The sequence below is a fragment of the Armigeres subalbatus genome, chromosome 3 (genome assembly GCF_024139115.2).
Source record: "Armigeres subalbatus isolate Guangzhou_Male chromosome 3, GZ_Asu_2, whole genome shotgun sequence".
Lineage (NCBI taxonomy): Eukaryota > Metazoa > Arthropoda > Insecta > Diptera > Culicidae > Armigeres > Armigeres subalbatus.
The window spans coordinates 61,628,781-61,651,852 of NC_085141.1; the positions used below are offsets into that span (position 1 = coordinate 61,628,781).

At 40.6% G+C, this 23,072-nt stretch overlaps 2 protein-coding genes across 2 annotated transcripts in view; both read left to right on the forward strand.

The window, feature by feature from the left end:
- Positions 1-23,072, forward strand: part of LOC134225687 (galactosylgalactosylxylosylprotein 3-beta-glucuronosyltransferase P) — a 179,530-nt gene that overhangs the window by 76,979 nt on the left and 79,479 nt on the right. The window contains exon 2 of the mRNA XM_062705960.1: positions 11,291-11,335. The gene's annotated coding sequence lies outside the window, so the exon portion shown is untranslated. The remainder of the gene's footprint in view (positions 1-11,290; positions 11,336-23,072) is intronic.
- LOC134221673 (uncharacterized) overlaps positions 1-23,072 on the forward strand; it is a 98,959-nt gene that overhangs the window by 65,128 nt on the left and 10,759 nt on the right. Inside the window, exon 2 of the mRNA XM_062700861.1 lies at positions 22,587-22,860. Coding sequence (XP_062556845.1) covers positions 22,587-22,860 — 274 coding nt within the window. The remainder of the gene's footprint in view (positions 1-22,586; positions 22,861-23,072) is intronic.

The following is a 23,072-nucleotide window of genomic DNA, read 5'->3' on the forward strand; positions in this document are numbered from 1 at the left end:
TTCTTATCTACACCGTCCGACACAACTGGCAGCGGCGGAACTATGTGTGGGAAAAAGGCATTTAATATACAGGAATACTACTTTTCGTATTCAATTCACGTGCGCTCGTTTTTCGATTATTCAGTTGGTCTCGAGTATTCACCCAACCAAAAACCAACGACTGTTCAAGGCTTTGCTTCTTGCTCTGTGGCTGAGCCTTCGCCATAGTAAATTTATTGCTGCGCCGTAATACTTTTTCCCTTTACAATAGCATCTTCAGCCTAGGAACAGGGGAAAGTAGTCCAAGACTATAGTGGATGGAAAATCAACGCTAGAAGTTCATAAAAGTAGTAGTATTGAGCAAATAAAATATCTACATTCTAAGCATTTTGGCAGAATTTTGGCATAGAGTTGAGAATATTGGCAGAAAAAATAATTGTAAACACAAACATTTAACAAAGTGTAACAAAATCTGTTATTCGCTGATTGGGTTGCATTTTACGTTTTATTGGGGAAGATCTATCTGGTACATATTGAACCATCATCTCCTCGGAAGAGGCAGCACAAGTTGGGTCTCACCCTTCTGGTTGGTTGAAAGGCAAATTTCGCACAAAATATAGTAGAAGGCAGATGAAATGGGTTACATAGACTTTTCATTGTACAGCTAACTGGCAGCAGCATTCCAATCTTTCTCCGCCGATAAAAGGTCAACTCGGAGTGCATTTCATGGCTAGAAGTGAAATAACTGACAATGGACTATATACTTTACGCTGACTATGGTCGAACAATAAACTTCATGTTATTTTAGGAAAGAATTCCATCAACTGTGTCGTCATGTTATCCTTCATCTTCGATCGGGCCTTTAGGCACGCTTAACACGAATCGACCTCGGATCCTTCAACTGAAATAATTGAATTCCACAAAACTTACTGCGGTACTTATTAAATGCATAAGCAAGTCTCACTCATCATTGCGCGACATTTTGCAGTTATGATATGCACTACGAATGCTGAAAACTATGTTGGAAGTATTTTCACTAGTGTTGAGCTGATAACGATGGATCGTTGTAGGGAAACGGGTCTGTAGTTTGAGTTGATTTGATATCATTACGCTCAGTCAGTATTATTATTTATAAATGTTGTGATTCAGACTCTAGAATTTATCACATTTCAACGCGAGCTTGGCATTCATTCAGTAACATCCATGACGATAACAATATTCTGTGACCAAGATGAAGTTAACCACAATATAATGAATTCCAGAAATAAGGACACTTATGATTTGTTTGACGTACGCCTTACAGGCTTTAATTCGTCAACGTTTTGCGTTGAGTCTACAATTGGCTATTACCCGGCGCACTTCAATAAAAGAAAACTGAGAGAAATGGCACGGAAAATGCCGAGTAAAGCGTACCATTGGTGGAATAAAATAAACTTCATCTCGCGGTTCTTAGCCCAGCAACTCCTATATCTACTCGTGATGCTGACCGGGATACGAGCAACCTTAGGGAAAATTGGGTTACCAACCCCGGCCATGACGTCAAAATAATTATAGGAAGATTTAAACGCTCAGGTTGGCCAAGAGGAGGAGTTTTGACCGACTATTGGAAAGTTCTACGCCCACCAGCTGACGAACGCGAACGGTCTACGACTAATCGATTTCGCCGCCTCCAAGAATATGGCCATTCGCAGCACCTACTTCCAGCACAGACTTCCGCATCGGTACAGCTGGAGATCATCACTGAAGACAAAAACACAAATCGACTACGTTCTGATTGACGGACGGCACTTCTCCGACATTATCGACGTCAGAACATATCGTGGCGCTAAACCATCCGTCATCAACAATGTTCGGTACCGACGGCCGCCGTGGTACGACTTAGAGCAACTGGGACAACCTGATATCGCCACTACATACGCGCAGTATCCTGAGGCATCGTTTCCAGAAGAGGGGCCCGCATTGAGGACTGCTAGAATACAGTTAAAGTAGCCATCAACGAAGCAGCAGAGAACAACGTCGGGTATATGGGACGAAGTCGACGGAACTATTGGTTCGACGAAGAGTGCAGACAGATTCTGGAGGAGAACTACACAGCGCGGACGGTCGCGCTGCAGCAAGGGACCCGGAAGAACGTGGAACGCTTTATACGGAAACAGGAGACCCTCCTTTTTCAGCAGAAGAAACTGGAAGAAGCGGAGTGCGAGGAGATGGACCATCTGTAACGTTCTCAGGAAACGCGAAAGTTTTATCAGAAGCTGCGTGCCGCGAGTCGAGATGTGCAGATGAACGTGTGGTGATCGAAAGGTGGAAGCAGCACTGTGAAGAGCACCTAGCTGGAAGAGATGACGACAGTATATACCGCGTAGAGCTTTGGAAAATTATGAACGAAAACAGCTTCCCTGGGAAGCTTATCAGACTGAGCAAATCAACGGTAGATGATGTGTAAAACTGTTGAAGATTTTGGGCGAACACTCCAGTTCGTTAACGCCGGGGACTGAGACAAGGAGATGGACTTTCGTGCCCGTTGTTCGACATTGCGGTGGGCAGAACTGAAACGTGAAGCAACAAAAGTTGGACTGGTGGTGAATATGTGTCAATGACAAAGAACATGCTGCGGAATCCAGCGTGCCAGGGAATCAGTGCTACGATCGTCGTAGATACTTGCGGAGTGGTTGATGAATTCGTCTACTTGAAACTTTACTAACGGCCGATAATAATGTTAGTAGTAAAGATCAAAAACGATTCACACCCGCACCAAATGTGTCATGTACAAAACGCTCATAAAATTTGGTAGTCCATATATAAAATTTGATCTCAAAATGTTGAGGGCTAAGGAGTCAGTAGGAAAAAATAATATTTGTAACGGTAAGGGAAGCATATTATTTTATTAGTACTTTCTTTTTTATCTGTTCAATAACGTGAATTTTAAAATATTTAACTTTTTCACTATACGAGGCGAACCAGTCCAGGGCCGAAAACCTCATTAATAAAGATATTAAAAAAACTATTTCACTCAGTACTCCTTTAATAAAATAAAATACTAATGTTGTTTCAGTCCGTCTTTTTCGTATTCGATATATTGATATCGAAAGCAAAAATATCGATATGACCGATATATTGAAAGCAAAATATCGATACAAAAATATCGGATATCGAAACAAACATATCGATATTCCGATATATTGGAAATATCGGAACGTCCCTACTTAGGACCATCTTTGGTGGTGTGCAAGAAGACGGTGTGTCGCGGCGAAGAATGAATCACGAGCTCGCCCAGCTCTACGGCGAACCCAGAATCCAAAAGGTAGCTAAAGCCAGAAGGGCACGATGGGCAGGGCATGTTGCAATAACTCCGGTCAGCAACCCTGGAAAGTTGGTGTTCGCTTCCGATCCAGCAGGTACGAGACGGAGCGTGGAGCGCAGCGAGCGAGATGGGCAGACCAGGTGCAAAACGACTTGGCGAGCGTGTGGTGCAAACGAGGATGGAGAGATGTGGACTCGAACCGTGTATTCTGGCGTCAGATTTTTAATTCAGTATTATCGGTTTAGATGTAAGCATAATAAATTAAAAGACATGCATGCGGTAATGCCTATTAAGGTATATAATTTTTACAGCATTTCGGCACTACTCCATAGCGTTATTTTTTTGTTGAATAAACTTGTTGTGAGGAGCATCGTGCTGCTGACCACTGCTATACAATCCGCGAAGTTTATTATTTTTTCTGTGTATATCTTTGTTGTGTATGTTATTATGATAAGTTTACGAGGAAATAAAAACCGCTCGAGTTTGAGGTTTTGTGCACGGAAAATAATCACTGCTCTCTAACTTTGAGAAATCATCGTCATTCCCTTGTAATCGAATAATGTTTTGTGGTTTTACTATGGATGTTGGTTGGCATCCAGTGGGGTAATGAATATTGTGTATTGAATTAACAGATGGGGGCATGCTGCAACAGGGTCCGATATTAGGAGACACTTTTGCAAACCTAAAACTTTGCAGCCAAATTTATCATCAAAATATTTAATCGAGAAATATTTTCAAAAAAGGTTTGTGTTTTTTTAGGGCGAAGAATCGCTGCTAAAACTAGCTACCTTTCCAGGATTTGCAGCTCAAATTTCTCTTGGTTGCATGAAGTTACTTGAGCTTGAGGTTGAGCTTGATTGACTGCTCGTAGTTGCTACTCCATTATGACCAGATCAGCGGTTCTTGCACAGGGAACCAACAGATGTTTGCTTGGGAATAGTTCACATCTTCAATGTACAAGTACTGGTGATCTCATTTGTTAGGTCATACTGGCGCCTGCCACGTCAGAATGCAAGTCAATGTAGGGAAGGGGAGGAAATGATGATGCAATCACTTCCCCACTGCAAGCCGAATATACCTCTGCAGCCACGAGTTCTTGCGGAATTTGTTGGAATTTTTGGGTTAGGTTCGAAAGGCAGAGGTCCATCTTGGTTAACGAGCTGCCAATGTTATAGATAGGAGAAAGCAACTGATGAAAGCAACTGATGGAATTTCTAATTGGATGTTTGGAAACGCGCTTTATAGTTCATTTCCAATTCTAGCAGATTTAAATGATGAACTTCATTATACGAAAAAATCACGTTAATAAAGATATAAAAATGGGGGCAGCAGGGACATGTCCAAGGGCTTGACGATCCCTCCCCAGGCCATCTGCGAGTTGTGGCGGCTGCCTAGGATGTGGTGGGGTTTGACAGTGGGCCCTGTTAAACCTCTATAAAAAGCTGCATGTATCCGCAAGTAGGCTCCGCCAAAGCGACCGTGTGCCGCTCAAAGCGCACAAGCCCAAGTCCTGGTGTTAGGTGGGACGCTAAACAGCCCTGACACGACGGCCCTCCGACGAGACAGGAGGTTTGCGCAGGCCCAATAAGCCGCCTTTAAAATCAACTATTACGAACGACATAGAAGATAATACGACTCGATATAATCGGCAACGACCTAGGCGACGAATAAAGGATCACGATTGGAAGCTTGGAACATGGAACTGCAAGTTGCGATAGGATAATCTACGATGAATTACATCCCCGCAACTTCGATGTCGTAGCGCTGCAGGAAATCTGCTGGACAGGACAGAAAGTGTGGAAAAGCGGGCATCGAGCGGCTACCTTCTACCAAAGCTGTGGCACCACCAACGAGCTGGGAACCGGCTTCATAGTGCTGGGAAAGATGCGCCAACGCGTAATCAAGTAACGGAAAACCAAATCGACCACGTTCTAATCGACGGTAAATTCTTCTCCGATATCACGAACGTACGCACTTACCGCAGTGCGAATATTGAATCCGACCACTACCTCGTCGCAGTATGTCTGCGCTCAAAACTCTCGACGGTGATCAACACGCGTCGGAGTCGTCCGCCGCGGCTTAACATTGGGCGGCTTCAAGACGGTAGACTAGCCCAAGACTACGCACAGCAGCTGGAAGTGGCACTCCCAACGGAAGAGCAGCTAGGCGCAGCATCTCTTGAAGATGGCTGGAGAGATATTCGATCCGCCATTGGAAGCACCGCAACCGCTGCACTAGGCACGGTGGCTCCGGATCAGAGAAACGACTGGTATGACGGCGAATGTGAGCAGTTAGTTGAGGAGAAGAATGCAGCATGGGCGAGATTTCTACAACACCGCACGAGGGCGAACGAGGCACGATACAAACGGGCGCGGAACAGACAAAACTCGATTTTCCAGAGGAAAAAGCGCCAGCAGGAAGATCGAGACCGTGAAGAGACGGAGGAACTGTACCGCGCTAATAACACACGAAAGTTCTATGAGAAGTTGAACCGTTCACGTAAGGGCCACGTGCCACAGCCCGATATGTGTAAGGACATAAACGGGAACCTTCTTACGAACGAGCGTGAGGTGATCCAAAGGTGGCGGCAGCACTACGAAGAGCACCTGAATGGCGATATGGCAGACAACGGTGGTGTTATGGTTATGAACCTAGGAGCACGCGCGCAGGACATGCGACTTCCGGCTCTGAATCTCCAGGAAATCCAGGAGGAGATCGGCCGGCTGAAAAACAACAAAGCCCCTGGAGTTGACCAACTACCAGGAGAGCTGTTTAAACACGGTGGTGAAGCACTGGCTAGAGCGCTGCACTGAGTGATTACCAAGGTTTGGGAGGATGAGGTTCTGCCGCAGGAGTGGATGGAAGGAGTCGTGTGTCCCATCTACAAAAAGGGCGATAAGCTGGATTTTAGCAACTACCGCGCAATCACATTGCTGAACGCCGCCTACAAGGTACTCTCCCAAATTTTATGCCGTCGACTAACTCCAATTGCAAGAGAGTTCGTGGGGCAGTACCAGGCGGGATTTATGGGTGAACGCTCTACCACAGACCAGGTGTTCGCCATACGTCAGGTATTGCAGAAATGCCGCGAATACAACGTGCCCACACATCATCTATTTATCGACTTCAAAGCCGCATATGATACAATCGATCGGGACCAGCTATGGCAGCTAGTGCACGAAAACGGATTTCCGGATAAACTGATACGGTTGATCAAAGCGACGATGGATCGGGTGATGTGCGTAGTTCGAGTTTCAGGGCCATTCTCGAGTCCCTTCGAAACCCGTAGAGGGTTACGGCAAGGTGATGGTCTTTCGTGTCTGCTATTCAACATCGCTTTGGAGGGAGTAATACGAAGGGCAGGGATTGACACGAGTGGTACGATTTTCACGAAGTCCATCCAGTTATTTGGCTTCGCCGACGACATTGATATCATGGCACGTAACTTTGAGAGGATGGAGGAAGCCTACATCAGACTGAAAAGCGAAGCTAAACGGATTGGACTAGTCATCAACACGTCGAAGACGAAGTACATGATAGGAAGAGGCTCAAGAGAGGTCAATGTGAGCCTTTCCTTTCACACCGCAAAAATCGGAAGACTACGGTGGGCCGGGCACGTAGCCAGAATGTCGGACAGTAATCCGGTGAAAATGGTTCTCGACAACGATCCGACGGGAACAAGAAGGCGAGGTGCACAGCGGGCAAGGTGGATCGATCAGGTGGAGGACGACTTGCGGACCCTCCGCAGACTGCGTGGTTGGCGAAGTGCAGCCTTGAACCGAGCTGAATGGAGAAGTCTTTTATGTGCAGCACAGGCCACTCCGGCCTTAGTCTGATGATAAATAAATAAATAGTGGCTGGAAATCGTACGTACTTTGGACTCCGCAAGACGCTCCGATCGAATAGAGTTCGCCGCCGTACCAAACTGACTATCTACAAAACGCTTATAAGACCGGTAGTTCTCTACGGACACGAGACCTGGACGATGCTCGTGGAGGACCAACGCGCACTGGGAGTTTTCGAAAGGAAAGTGTTGCGTACCATCTATGGTGGGTTGCAGATGGCGGACGGTACGTGGAGGAGGCGAATGAACCACGAGTTGCATCAGCTGTTGGGAGAACCATCCATCGTTCACACCGCGAAAATCGGAAGACTGCGGTGGGCCGGGCACGTAGCCAGAATGTCGGACAGTTATCCGGTGAAAATGATTCTCGACAACGATCCGACGGGAACAAGAAGGCGAGGTGCACAGCGGGCAAGGTGGATCTATCAGGTGGAGGACGACTTGCGCACCCTCCGCAGACTGCGTGGTTGGCGAAGTGCAGCCATGAACCGAGCTGAATATAGAAGTCTTTTATGTGCAGCACAGGCCACTCCGGCCTTAGTCTGATGATAAATAAATAAAGATATGAAAAAAATTCTAGCAGATTACTGTTAGAATATTCAAGTTGAAGGTATAGGAATTGAGATGGAAACGGTATGGAAGTCCATTTCCAGTTCTAGCGATTGCTAAAACATGTGAAATATAGAGAAAGATACAAAGTAGGAGAATGGAACGGATCTGGGATTGAACCCACAACCTCCTGCGTATGAGGCAGAAGCAGTAGCCATATGACTACCAAGCCCGCTTCTCTTGATTGCATGAAGTTACTTGAAGTTACTGCTCAAAAACTTACATAGATCTGCACTTGTAAAAATCATCATAATTCTGTTACAGAAATGTAAGATATTCATTCCGAATCCGGTCAATATTTTTAAAATCATTTCTTCTCCGGCAGTATCCGGTTATTTAGCCTATTGAAGGTAGAGCTATCTCATTGAGTCTTTTCAAGAGTCTTTTTGTAATTGAGACTTTGGGAATTATAAGTCGCTTAGACTTTTTTGGTGACCAAACAGTTGATCATCAGCCTTTGTACTTCCCAAGATTACAACTCCATTTTTTGGCACAGTATGATATACAACATAATGGTTCAGGGCCAATAATTAGGCGTTTGAGCCTTGTTAAGAAAGCTCGTCTGTCTTTCCATTATATAGGGGAACTGTTCCGTTCGCAAAACAAAGAAATACAGCACCAATCTTGTCGCTTCTTTTTGCTAACAAACAAGCCACTGGTGAAAAAATCACAAAAATATGAAACAATCAAAATTCCTTTTCATTGCTTTGTTTTTGATGGGATGGAAATAGGAGCTATGGGATGAAGTGCCGATCCGTTCCCCTATAATGCTCAGTGTTCCGAAACTCAGTATGCTCAGTATTGCCGTGAAGCGTTACGGAGCCGGAATCAAGTTTAGTAATACATTTTTTGACTCTTATACAAAGTGTTCGTATTGTGGAACCCAAAAGCTCGCGGTTTGGTCGAGGTTAGGGAATACAGTAATATAATAGGAAAAGACGACTACAAGAGGAAGACATTCGTTATGTGATGCGACAGACAAGGGGATGGGCAGACTAAAATTACAGTCTTACATCAGCAACTTTAAAAAAAATCCTCTGTTACTTGTTTGCGACATTTCCTTTATACCAACACCCCCATCTGTAACGCATAACGCCTTACTAAAATTTCCCAAAAAAATGATAAATTGGTGTTAAATATCTTGGTTGTGCATATGCACATCACATGTTTCGATGATATGAAATTTGTGAAAAAGAATCTACGTGTCTTAGAGGGACTCGAGATGCGTGATAACTCCTACACAACAAGTCCACTTAAAGGTCCCGTTTGCGGAAAAGCCTGCCGCATAGCGTTTTAAATTTATATGAAGATTAGTATGCAAAAACGCACTTTTTAACATTTTTGCTCTTTTTTTATGTCTTTATTATTGAGACTTTCAGCCCAAGGCTGGCTCGTCTCGCCTTGTATATTTTTTTTCGGTTAGCGGCTTCGTCAATCATGTGACTCAATACGTTAGCATATAGTCTGCAAGATGCCGAAAAACTTTGCCGAAGAAGGTACATAGCTGGAAGGTCTACAAAAAATGTTATTACGCTTCGAAAATTGATTGTTCAAACCATATGCAAGAAATCAATGTTTCTGCCAGCACTACCAAACAACCTATGGTTGTCAGAGGGCAAAACCCATCTTCCATCTTGTTTCGAAAAACCATTGATTTGAAAAAAAAATGGCCATGACGGCCCACTCTAATGGGCATAGATGTACACTACTTGCGATGCGTTCGACATCCGAAAATGGGAGAAAATTCTATTGTCGCCATTTTATATTCACGAAATCTCATTAAAATCCGGTTTTCAGGTGTATTTCATTCAATACTTCAATAATATCTCCGGATCTCAATGGTTTTTCAAAAAAAAAATGTCGAAAATCTACCACAATCTCAAAAATATGCAAATATTAGGATTTGTTTACCTAGTTTTTTTATTTGCTAGGCTCTGTCGGGTATGACGCTTTGAGGATTTAATTTGCGAAATCAAGCATTTGTGTGGCGACAATTTAACATTTTTTTCTGAACAAAGTTTCTACGAAAAAAAAAATATAAAAAAAAATATGAAAAGGGATTTTCGAAGAATATTTGAAGCTCTCATTGAGGATAATGAGCGAAGCTACATTCATTAGTTGGGTGCGCCGTTCTTCAGGGAATCAGACTATTCCTCAATTTATTTTTAAGTTTAAAAAGTATTTTGATTCTGTACTACGATGGAACGGAGATTTGATAGAAAAATTTAGATACTTTTGGGAATTCTCACAAATAAATAAAAAAAGGACGATTGGACCAATTTTCAAGAAATATTATCGAACTAAAATGTATTTCCACCAGTATCTCCATGTATGAAGGGCAACTCAGCAATTTAATTTTTTTTTTCAAAAATGGAAACTGAACTAAGGTTATTCTACTATATATATATCCCATTCAAATCGTACAGTTGTCCCACGTGAAAAATGTTGAAATCCAAAGTATATTAAGCCATTCAGGGAGCAGAATTGAAACAATTTATGAATATATTCAAATATATTCGTTTTACAACCATTCCTACGTTTTAAATTGTCTTCCACATTGGCCCTTGAACTTTAAAAATTTATTCGATTTGTTCTATTAAATCTAGGTTTAAGTTAAATACTTCATGTTAATTCTAGAGAGCATCTGTTTTTAAACAATTCATGTTGAATAAGTGGAGAATAAATAATTATCATCATTATTTTTCATCATATAAAATGCTTTCCACAAAACCATCACAATCCGAGTTATTCTTCAGCGCTCAGAAGATTTCCATTTAACATGCATTCGACCCTGCTGCGACAGAAAGAGCATGACTGTCAACTACGAAACGAAATGAAAACAGAGAGAATTTTCTCTCTGGCAAAGAGAGCGTGACGCTTGTCAGTTTTGTTTTGTTGAATTTCTCCCTGCATCCCAGTTAGAACGAACGCTCTCTCGTAATAATTGTTCGTAATAAATTCTTTATGACTCTTTTTAGCGGATATCTTTTGACAGCGTAAAATGTATGGAATATTACGTAAATAATGACATCATAAAGCGTATTTACCCTGAAACGCCAATTATTATGTCATTAATGGCGTAATCTGAATAGGCTATAAGGCTGTTTACAATGAAAAACATTCAAACCAGATACGATTAAAGGACATCGCGATCAAGAATCCTTAGTGTACACCCCGCATTTATCTATAATTAGTACAATAAATATGAAAATTAGACACGTATTGACTAAATCACATCATTACTAGAAATCAGTTTAATTTTTCGCAAACAAGACAAATAAGCAGCAAATGCATAAAAAAAACCTTGACATGCAGTGTTCTATATCTTGTTAAAAATGTTATCCCTCACCAGCTGGGGCCATGCCTCGCCTCCTTGACCGAGACTCTAGCTACGCTTATGGTTGAGATGCTACGCTTAAGATGTTCAACAATAAATGTGTTTAACCACAGCATATTAGGCCAAGACTTGAGCCATATACTCTACTTACAATTTGTATTTGATTCCCTCGAACTAAAACTACATAGTTCATGAATGTTCTGCTTTTTTGTTTCAGATGCAAAAATATACATTTCGTTGACCGAACTTGGAAATACAAAAGGTAAGTTGTATTTTTCTTTTGCCTTTAACTCTCTTTATCATGGATAATAACATACTTTTAAATGGTTTGTTCTCAGTAAACATTATTTCAACTTTTTTGCTGTCTTCATATGGTTTTGATGTACTCACACGTTTCCAGAGGTAACTTCTTGTTGTATGAGCGTATTATAAATGGAAATTAGGCCCATTTTCAGTTTTCTTTTGGATTTTTTTAAATTTCTGTATTGAACTTAATGTACCATTAAAAAACACAATAATAAAAAAATAAATAAAATAAAACATGTGTTTGATAGGGAAGCTCTTCTTTAATGCGAATTTCGACAGTACTGTAAGATTGTTTTTAAGTCTCTCACTTGAAACATAAAACACGAACTCACGGGCGCTTCTTCGAGCATTTTGGTCTTTCAATTCCTGAATCAGAATCACCAACACGGGGTCACGTAAGATACACACATGTTGTTCCGGAAAATATTTCACATCTTGAGCGAAAACCGCATTGTGAGGAATGTCACTTTCCCACTCTTAGTATCCTTGAGTAGTGAGAATAAATATCCTCACCAACTACGAACCCGCCAAGTAGGGACATACTCGAGACTCAGGAATGGTGCTGTTTTGGCCGCTGTGAGCGACAACCGTCGACGATGGTCCGTGAACGTGCCGAGAGCTTACTACCGCAAACGGGACTACCACGTTTTACCCTGAAGCAGTTGTTACCGCTCGTTCTTTGTGGACGTCGTCGCCTTCATATAGAATGCCATTCCCATTCCTCGACCGAGCCCCGAGATGAGTATGTACTCAAATGCGATGATGGTATGGTGGAATGTCCGTTCGCAGTTTGGAGCGTCTCAAGATATGAAACCGAATGCAACAACAATCTGCCAAGCATATCAGAGGTCATAAACCCCACTTGCATGTGCTCAACTATATTCCACCACAAGCACGAGATGTCACATGGCAAAATTTCCCGAGAATTCGGAAGTGTGCAAGTTCGTGATCTTGCATTTCGCCGTTATGAAACATAGTCCGAAGGGTGTTAAAGTTAAGAGGTGTGTTATTAGCGCATGAGAACCGGGAACGAAACGAAAACGTGATCCATTGAGAAATATACGCAGCACAGCGACGCACGGTTGGAGGGAACAGCTGGTTTAAAGAATATGCATCTTGATGATTTGTGCCATTTCAGATTGGACCGCAAAAATACTATTTTACGTCACGCACTGCAACGGATGATGCATGGTTGTTGGCCTATTAATTAATAGATGCAGAAGGAAATTCATGAATGTAAAACAATTTACGTGCACGGTTGAGGAAAGACGCAAGTGTGCTGGCCCATTTAATAAAATTTATTTGAATGGTGGGTCAAATGTACTGCAAAGAAATGATTTATGCAAAGAAATGATTATCTGTAATAGCTCCTCATGTAGTGCATATAGATAAGTTATAAAGCGTCATTTTAAAGTTCTCTAGTGTTAACACATTAGAAATGTAGCACATCAAATAACATTGAGAATAATTTTATTTTATTTTAAGAATATTGTATGATTACATCCAACAACCTTATAACACCATCCGTTCATTCCCGACTTCAATTTGAATGTTTTTCTAACAATTTGTTATTATTTAATTTGTTCATTAATTAATTCAAATAATGACAAATGAAGTTTAAACATATGGTACGATCTGGGCTACGGATCACTTCTTTGTTGGCATTACATCACCCACTGGGACATTGTTGCCTCGCACATTATTGTTCATTTAGTATTTCAACAGTTGTTAATTGCGAGATGTCTATGTCAGGATAACATTCTTGCATTTGCATCATACTGTTATGCTCAGTGAAGTCGAAAAAAAATCCTAGACCGAAACGGGAATCAATCCTTTCTATTTAATATTAATTTATAAGCTCATATTTTACCACTAGAACGCCTTCATTATAATTAATATATTTATTGTGTATAATTTATCATTTCAGATATTTATTGTAACAGATTGTACTTTCAAGTTTTCATGCAGTCATAACTGCAGCCCAATTAATTGTGCACATAAATGTTACTCCAGCAGCGACCTTCACTCGTTAGCATTAAGCCTCGGCAATGCATCCGTTTCGCATAACATACTCTCGTCAAGTACGTAACATAGCATTGTTGCTGTAAACCCATCCCGCCGCAGTCATCACCGGGTGCACATATCAAGTAGCGTACAACATCGACATGAAGCTAATTGTTCTGATTCACATTATCGCACACCAGCCCCGGGGCCGTATACTCTGCTGTAGCTTCGCGGTCTTGTTAGGTTACCATTCAAATGACGACCTACACCTAGTTAACATGCCGACGGGTCGGGGCAGGGTTGTTAACGTTAATCAACGATTAACGCCGTTGACGTTAATTTTCTCTTGGTTCAACGTCAACGTCGTTGCGTTGAACTACTTGGATTGTAACGTTAACGTTAACGGCATGCGTTGATTCAACGTCAACGGACATCGGTAATCTGCTCGTTAGTTTTTTCTCTTTAGCTCCTGCCCAATAAACAATCAGGTCGTTTCTAAGCCAATGCGGTATCCAAGGGTCATAGATTTTTTCATTATCAATCGTAGTTCACCACCGAAAAGCCAATGACAGTTTTATTAATATTTCCATTCAAGCCAGATCAAGATTTATCATGGAAAAATAATATGCGATTGGAGCTAATAAAATGACAACTTGTACATCTTCAGGAGGTCATTCAATAAGCGAGCAGTTAAAACATATGTGTGGGCTGCTGGTGTTAGATGCATCCATGATACCAAACTTGACAACTTCGAGAAATGAAAATACAGTTCTGCGCAATACAAGAATATGATAAAAGTGTATCTATTTGTTTATTGCATTCATTGAAAATACTAAGCGAAAAAGATCTTTCATTGGGCATATCGTTATGTCATGAATACAGTTGCATGGTGACATCTTTCATTAAATACAAAATTCGGGTTTATGAGTTAATAATTAATAATTTGATAAAAACTGTATTCATAAAAATGAATTTCTGTCTGTCTAACCTTTAATTAGTATGTAGAGGTTTTTGGGGCCGGGGAAGGTTCTTAAGATGGTTCGAGACCTCTTCCCCTTTGGAAAGGGTGGCTCCCATACCAACGAAATACTAATTTCTGCATAACTCGAGAACTAATCAGAGAATAAATCAATTTTAGATGAAACGAAGTTCGACGAGTCTGCTAGTCTCTTATTGGCAGATAAAAGTGAGTTTAAAAATGAAGGATCATCATTCGATAAATTGATGATTAATGCATTATATGGACTGTTTCTTGTGTTTGAAATGGTAGATTATGTTTGGTAATGAAAACCCTGCTTTGATTCTCACAATTAAAGTTATAGGAGAGCGTAAATTTTGATTCCTGTTTTGAAATAATTTTTCGAAACCTAACCTCACTTTTAATTGCCAATAAAATACATTGTTATCTACATATTACGTCATCTGACTAATGAAAGTCATCTGACTAATGAAAGTAGATTAGTAATGAAGTTCTATCATTGAAAACAAATTTTACATGATCTTAATTTTTTTATTAATTTTTTGTGTGTGTCAAATCGCCTTATGTCTCAATAAATTTTACATATGTTGACAAACAAAAACTCTTGCCAATAAAAGAACAAGAATCCTTAAAAATTTTGACTCCAACAACCCATTAACGTGTAAAATAACGAAGCCGTTAACGTTTAATTAACGGAGAGCGTTACCGTTACCGTTAATAAACGTTTTATAAAGGTTAACGGAAATATCGTTGATCGTTGAAATTAACGTTAACGAATTAACGAAACGGCGTTAATCGTTAATTAACGTTAACAACCCTGGTCGGGGCTCGTTGACAACTTGGACGACAGCGACGACTTCCCGACCCAGAACGGAACAACGCACGTCCGCCTACACGCTTGCACAGTTGCCGCACTTCGTAAACCATACCGCAACTCAATCTCGTCATTTGCGGACGGGTCGCATATCATTACGCATGCAGATTGATGTAGTTCATTTCTCCAGGCACCGCATTCGATGGAGTCGAGCAAACCCCAACTCTGGCCCACGGCTCGGGCAGATGTGATAATTTGGACGCGACGCCATACGGTCTTGTATAATAGATTGGCTGAATTGATAATATACGAGTGTCGTTGGAAAACAACCCTTGGACAGGCCCATCAGGCTTGTTAGCTAGCTTGACTAGGTTCAATCTAAGCTGAGGATAACGTTATCTGAGTAGATAGCTTTTGAATGCATAATGGTGCCAAGCAGGGAAGGGCCTCTTAATTAACATAAATCCTCAATAAGGAGCATTTAGACAGACAAATAAACACAAGTCGGTGTCTTCTAAATGATTCACTTACAAAACTTTCAAGCTGACCCTCTAATACGCATTAAAATACAAATATAGTGGTGTTAGAATGGAATGGCACACTCTTCTTTTCTGCTAGACATTTTATTATTTATTTTATTATTCGAACGGAATACCGTTTTGGTGCTTTGGTGTTGGTGGTGCAATACTGTCATTGGCGTTGAGATAGTTTGGGGTCGAAAATCAAGAACATTCGAATATGACCCGCGGCGTAATTATGCTCCCAGGCATATTGTATTGACGAATTCATGTAAAAATAAGAAGAAGACAACCGATCTTTTTTTGCTATAATATATTTAATAGTTATTTATTTATTCATTTATTTAACCGATTCAATACGGATGGGTCATATATGACCCAAGATGAAAATCAGCTGTCAAAAATCAGTTTTAAGAGATAGAGCCTTGCTTTCTTCAGCAAAAATGTTCAAAATGAACTGGTCCATCCAGGAAAAATATAGCACATGTCAAGTTACGGGCTATACGATGATCTAGAGCATCCAAACTATCCTTGAGTTGTTATTTTGATGTTCTAAGGACCACCATACTTTAACATATTCTGGTTGAATAATTAAAATTGAAATGCTTTATGATAAACTTCTGCGCCTGTCCAGTGGTATAACAGATCTTTTTCAATATTTACGATACTCCAAACTGTCCTTGAACTCAGATCTTAATATTCAAATCAATCAACATGAAGATCTTCGATGTCCCCACTAGTTTTATGAGTTGGAATAGCTCCACGGTACGTCATTACAACATTACAAACACAATACAGAATTCGTTGAACATCTACGACATTCCAAACTGTCCTTGAGCTCAAATCCTTATAATCAAATCGATCAACAAGAAGATCTTTGATGTCCCCACTTGTTTTATGAGTTGGAATAGCTCCACGGTACGTCATTACAACATTACAAACACAATACAGAATTCGTTGAACATCTACGACACTGCAAATTGTCCTTGAGCTCAGATCTAAATATTTAAATCAATCAACATGAAGATATTCGATGTCTCAACTATGTTCATGAGCTGGAATAGCTCCACGGGATTTCGTTGCACCATTATAGACATATGATAGAATTCGTTGAACATCTACGACACTCCAAACTGTCCTTGAGCTCAGATCTTAATATTCAAATCAATCAACATGAAGATCTTCGATGTCCCCACTAGTTTTATGAGTTGGAATAGCTCCACGGTACGTCATTACAACATTACAAACACAATACAGAATTCGTTGAACATCTACGACACTCCAAACTGTCCTTGAGCTCAGATCTCAATATTCAAATCAATCAACATGAAGATCTTCGATGTCCCCACTAGTTTTATGAGTTGGAATAGCTCCACGGTACGTCATTACAACATTACAAACACAATACAGAATTCGTTGAACATCTACGACACTCCAAACTGTCCTTGAGCTCAGATCTTAATATTCAAATCAATCAACATGAAGATCTTCGATGTCCCCACTAGTTTTATGAGTTGGAACAGGCTCGTCCCTTTCCTACTTTGTATTTCTATCTTAGTTCTTTCAGTGTTTCACGTTATACCAAAACGATTCCTACTGTTATAACCTTCCACACAATCCCAAAACCTCCCGTGGCACCTATGAGAGGTCGTAGAGTTCTCTGCATCTTTCTTAAGCAGGTGTCCAACAAACCATCCTTCCCCTTTCTCAGCATTCGCAAGGACGTGGCCAGGACAGATCTCGACTATTGGAGAGTGCAATGCTTCCATCTAAGAGTTAGTGATTAGTCCCAAATCAATATCTGTGGTAACGGATGAAAGTCATACTACTCTCATACAATAATCTTGGCTTGTACCACCTACGAATTCGTGCGAACTGCTAAATGCTAATGCTAATGCTAAAAAAACGTGTATGGCGAAGGATATCTAGGTAAGATCCATAAAGTACGTCAAGCAAAACAATTACCATTTTCAACATCCCTCTCCCCTTCGTCTCACTTCTTGTAATTAACTTCTAGCTTTTTTTTATTTATCACACTGCTCAGACTCCCCCGTCCCAGTAAGGACGCACTTTGTGAATGGCTACCAGTCTACTAAGTATTTTTTTCGATGAAGAAGATTATTATTGAGAAACGTAATCATTGATACACTGCTTCCAAAAAGTTTACCCCTAGTGTGCTGCATGTTTTCAGCAGTGTACTAAAACTTAACGTGTCGATTCGAATCTAATTGTTTTTGATCATTTCAGAACTAAAATGAAAGTTTTACTGCAGCGCCTTCTTTTGACAATCTCACAGAATCACATCAAATGGTTACAGAAGAGCTGAGAAATAGATTTTTCAACAACATGTTTTAGATATTAAATTCATTTTGGGATAAGTATGGTGAAAAGCGTTTGAAGTGAAATTATTCACACCTAAATTACTTTACTCTTACTTATAAATGTTAGTCTTAAAAACAACCACTTTCGTGCGATACTGAAACCAATTATATTGTCGATTGAATGTGTTGCGAGCTGAATTCGGTTCTAGGTACGCAATCCTCATTTATTGGTTAGACTATCATCTCATGATACCCCTTGGTGGTTTCAATGCTTATAGAAATGTTAAACATATCGTACAACCAGGGCTGACAATAGTCATCGTCATAGCACGAAATGCCACAGTAGCGACGAGTTGCTGTGTCTTCATTGCTACTCTACACATCGTCAATGACGAGCACTACGTTGGCTTTCGTCGTGTAACCAAATCGTCATGACGACATCGAAGCACGAAGACTTCATACCGTTATTCTTCAAACGGCAGCTGCCATGCGAAGATTTTTATTAATCCTTTGTAATAATGAGTTTGAAGTATAGTATGAAAGCGTTATGAATGATATCGATACATTTATGTTACCAAAGTTCCTACTATTTGTTTATTTGAGACGCCATTATGTTTTTAACCAGTCCGTCTATAATGACGTGCAATCAATTGTGTGAAGAAGTGACGACGAAAATCGTCATAACTTTTGGTTGCGCGACTATCGTCGTGGTACGCATGCGGCGCGAAGAAAACGAATAGGTGTTGCGTCGTGCAATGTTATGACGAAGACTAGATTTTTTTCGGTTTCTTCATACGACGAGAATGACTATTGTCAGCCCTGCGTACAACGTACGTGATTATATAGAACCTCAAGCTCAAGACTCAATTGGAGTTCTGACTGAGGATACTGTAATATGTATAAAATATATAATATGTATGATAAGTTTGAAGCAAGTAAGTAAGGGTGAATCAATCTGTTGGTCTTATAGACTCCCAAGATCTGAATTCAAGAATGGTTTCGACTTTCGAGTACCGTAAATATTCTGAGAAAAATGTATTTTGTATATACTGCCGCTAACCGCAAGTCGAGCACATCTGTATATGGCGTCCAGCGGTTAGCGGCAGTATACTGGTGTAATGATGTCCCATGGAGCTTCACCAACTAAAACACAAGCTCGAAAACCTATGAATCACTCTGTTGGTCTTGAAGACCTCCAATATCTGAGCTACACAATGCTTTGGAGTATCGTGGATATTCTGGGAATGTTGTATTATGTATATACTGGTGTAATGATATCAAATGGATTTCATCAACTAACACACAAGCTCGGAAACCTATTGATCACTCTGTTGGTACTGTAGATCTTCAATATATGAACTCAAGAATGATTTGGAGTACCCCAGAAACTCTGAGAATGTTGTGATTTGTGCATACCGGTGTAACGATGTCCCGTGGGGTTGCTCCAACTATCACACAAGCTCAGGACCCTATGAATCACACTGTTTGTGTTGTAGACCTCCAATATCTGAACTTAAGAATGGTTTGGAGTACCGTAGCTATTCTGGGAATGTTGAATTTCTTATATACTGATGTAATGATGGCCTGTGGGGCTGACACACAAGCTCGAGAGCACTTTGAATTACTTTGTTGATCTTGTACACCTCCAAGATCTGAACTCGAGAATCGTTTGGAGTAACTTAGATATTCTGAGAATGTTGATTTTTTTATATACTGATGTAATAGTCTACCATGGGGCTTCACCAACTAACACACAAGCTCGGAAACCTATGAATCACTCTGTTGGTCTTTAAGATCTCCAATATTTGAACTCAAGAATGATTTGGAGTACCGCAGGAACTCTGGGAATATTGTGATTTGTATATACTGGTGTAATGATGTCCCAAGGGGTTGCTCCAACTAACACACAAGCTCAGGACCGTATGAATCACTCTATCGGTGTTGTAGACCTTCAATATCTGAACTCATGGTTTGGAGCATCATAGCTATTCTGGGAGTGTTGAATTTTTTGAATACTGATGTAATGATGTCCCACGGGGCTTCTACAACTAACACACAAGCTCAGGAACCTATCAATCACTCTGTTGGTCTTGTAGCTTGTAGACCTCCAAGATCTGAACTCGAGAATTGTTTGGAGTAAAGTAGATATTCTGGGAATGTTGTATTTTGTATATACTGGTGTAACAATGTCCCATGAGGCTTCTCCAACTAAAGCACAAGCTCGGGCGGAAACCTATGTATTACTCTGTTGATCTTGTAGACCTTCAAGATCTAAACTCAAGAATAGTTTGGAGTACCGTTGATGTTCTGGTAACACTGAGATTTGATGAAAATAGTTTAATTATATCTCAAGTACCATTGGCAACTTCATATTAGGATTGAGGCCCCGTAAAACGCTTTGTTGTTTATGTAGATCATCCAGATCTGCACTCAAGGAAGGTTTGGAAGCCCTAGAAGATCTCAAAAAAATATTTTACCCCATATTTCAACTTTTTCATAGATTGCATCCGTTTTTGAAGCAGTTTGTCCAAAATTTATGTTGAAACAAGACGAAAAAAAATCCGTGTTGGATCGGTTAATGATAATCGTCATCTGACATCTAATGTCTCAATGACTATAAGGGTAAAAATGTTCCGAAAACCTAATTATTATACAAACATGGATAAAAATATATTAATTAATACGTTTCAATTGTCTCTGGTATACTATAGTTGAGATTTTGCCTACACATTTATTTTTTTACCAGGATCTCAGCCAAATGTTAAACTTTTACCGAGATTCGCACAGCCGTACCCCAACAAACATGTTTTTAGCCGCTCTAGGGCTGCAAACCTCTATAATAAAGAAATATAAAAAAAAAATGTTTTTAGCCGAGATTTCTGTCAAAATTGCTGAAAATCAGCAAATAATTTGCGACATTTTTTTTAACCCTTAGACTGCCGGGAAGAATTTTGACAACTTAAAACAGCTCGTTCTCGGCCAATTTTTAACTAAAAAGCAAGCTGTTACAACTGTGACTAAGGGGAATATTAGTTCCAAAAAGACGGATAAAATTCTCAGGATGACCCTCCCTTTTCTAGAGGGGGAGTCTTGAAGCGTGACATAAGTCATTTGTTGAGCAAATGTTCTGTATTTTGAAATTTTTAACGTCATAACAGGTTTTTTAGTATACGTATTTATTTATTTATTACCAGACTAAGGCCGGAGTGGGCTGTGCTGCACATAAAAGTCTTCTCCATTCAGCTCGGTCCATGGCTGCACTTCGCCAGCCACGCAGTCTGCGGAGGGTCCGCAAATAGTCCTCCACCTGATCGATCCACCTTGTCCGCTGTGCACTTCGCCTTCTTGTTCCCGTCGGATCGTTGTCGAGAACCATTTTCACCGGATTACTGTCCGACATACCGAAACCGGCTTTTAGTATACGTAATTGATGGTCAATGTGAATGGTTGACAACAATAGCCAAATAGATATAAATTGACCTCCGGATGACTACCGATAAGGTTCCGGAATATCCGGTTTAAAAGGCCAACATGGAACCACGGAATAAATCGGTCTTCCGACACCTCAAACTTCTCAAAATCTCATGAGCAACTAAGAAAACGCCTTAGTTTTTGGGTAGGGTGAAACTGACTATGCGATGGCTACGGAACAGTTTCCGGAAACCCGGAATTTCCGGTACAAAAGGTCAACATAAAACTACAAAACAAAATAGGCTTCCAACACCGCAGAATCTCATGAATTATTTATAAAATGCTATAGTTTCCTGGTAGAATAAAACTGTCGATTCGGTGGCCACGGAAAAGGTGCCATAAACCCTGAATTTCCGGTGCAAAAGGCCATCATAAAACTACACAAAAAAATAGTCTTCCGACACCTCAAACTTCTCAGAATCACATAAGTAATCTAGAAAATACCTTAGCTTTTTGGTATTATTACACCAAATTGATGGTCGATAAATTTAAAAACTTTTGTCAGTTGGGTTTTGCAAAATTTGGCCTCAAATCATTAGAGAGAGGTTCTGATAAGCAAACAATTCAGTTGTACAATAGTCGAGTATTTTGACATTCATTCAAATATGGGAAATAGTGAGTCCAAGGAACTTTCAATACACATTCCGTGACATATTTCAAAAAAAAATTCAGCGGGCAAAAGCAAAACTCCTTCCCAACTCCGAGTTAGGGTCCCCGGGGCAATTGAACTCAATTGAAACGGTTTTTTTCGCAGTTGAACTTTGAAGTGCTGTAAAAAAATCACACATTGATAAATTTTGCTTCCGTTTGCGATGTTTGCTAGTTCGGTCCAATGACTACACATGAAAAATAAGCAACCTTACCAAACTTTTTTATAAATCGAGGCAAGTTAAAACAGATATAAACTAATATTGCTGCGCTGTATTAAAAACAAAATAATAACTGAAACAAAATATGTGCACTAAGGTGGCTCAAAAACACTTTTTCAATTTTTTTTTTAAGGAGCCGCCCTCTTATTAGGATCTATTTGATGCTCCGATGTCTACGGATGAGCCCTAAACCTAACCTGCTTGGGTGTGTGTGTGTGGCTTAACCTATAGGTACCATTGCTGGGGTTTTCGTTGCGGCCGTTCTCCTCCTTGCTGATACTGGGTTCTTGGTGCGGAGAATCGCTGTCGGCAATCGAACTGAACGCCCACGTGCCAACTGGGCAGGACGAGATGGTGTACACGTGCGAAATCGGGTCGCTGTCAAAGCGCGACCACGCGGTGGCCGGGGGTTTGTTCAATCCTAGCACGGATAGTGGGAACGAAGGGTACGGCTACCAAATCAGGGATCAACCGTACGTTCACCACTGCGGATTAGTCGATCACCGTACGTTTGGTTTCACTTCAAAGACCAGTTCTCAATGTCAGGGATTAGGGTGGCCTGTGTGTCGAGATGTCCGACTTCTTCTCACTCGCATGTTGGTTAGAGATTTTCCACCGTTTTCCTGGGAACAAAAATAGCGGAAAAGCCACAATTTCGTGACTAATAGAAGCCACATGTTAAAACACACCCAACTTTTATCATAAGAAAACTTTTCC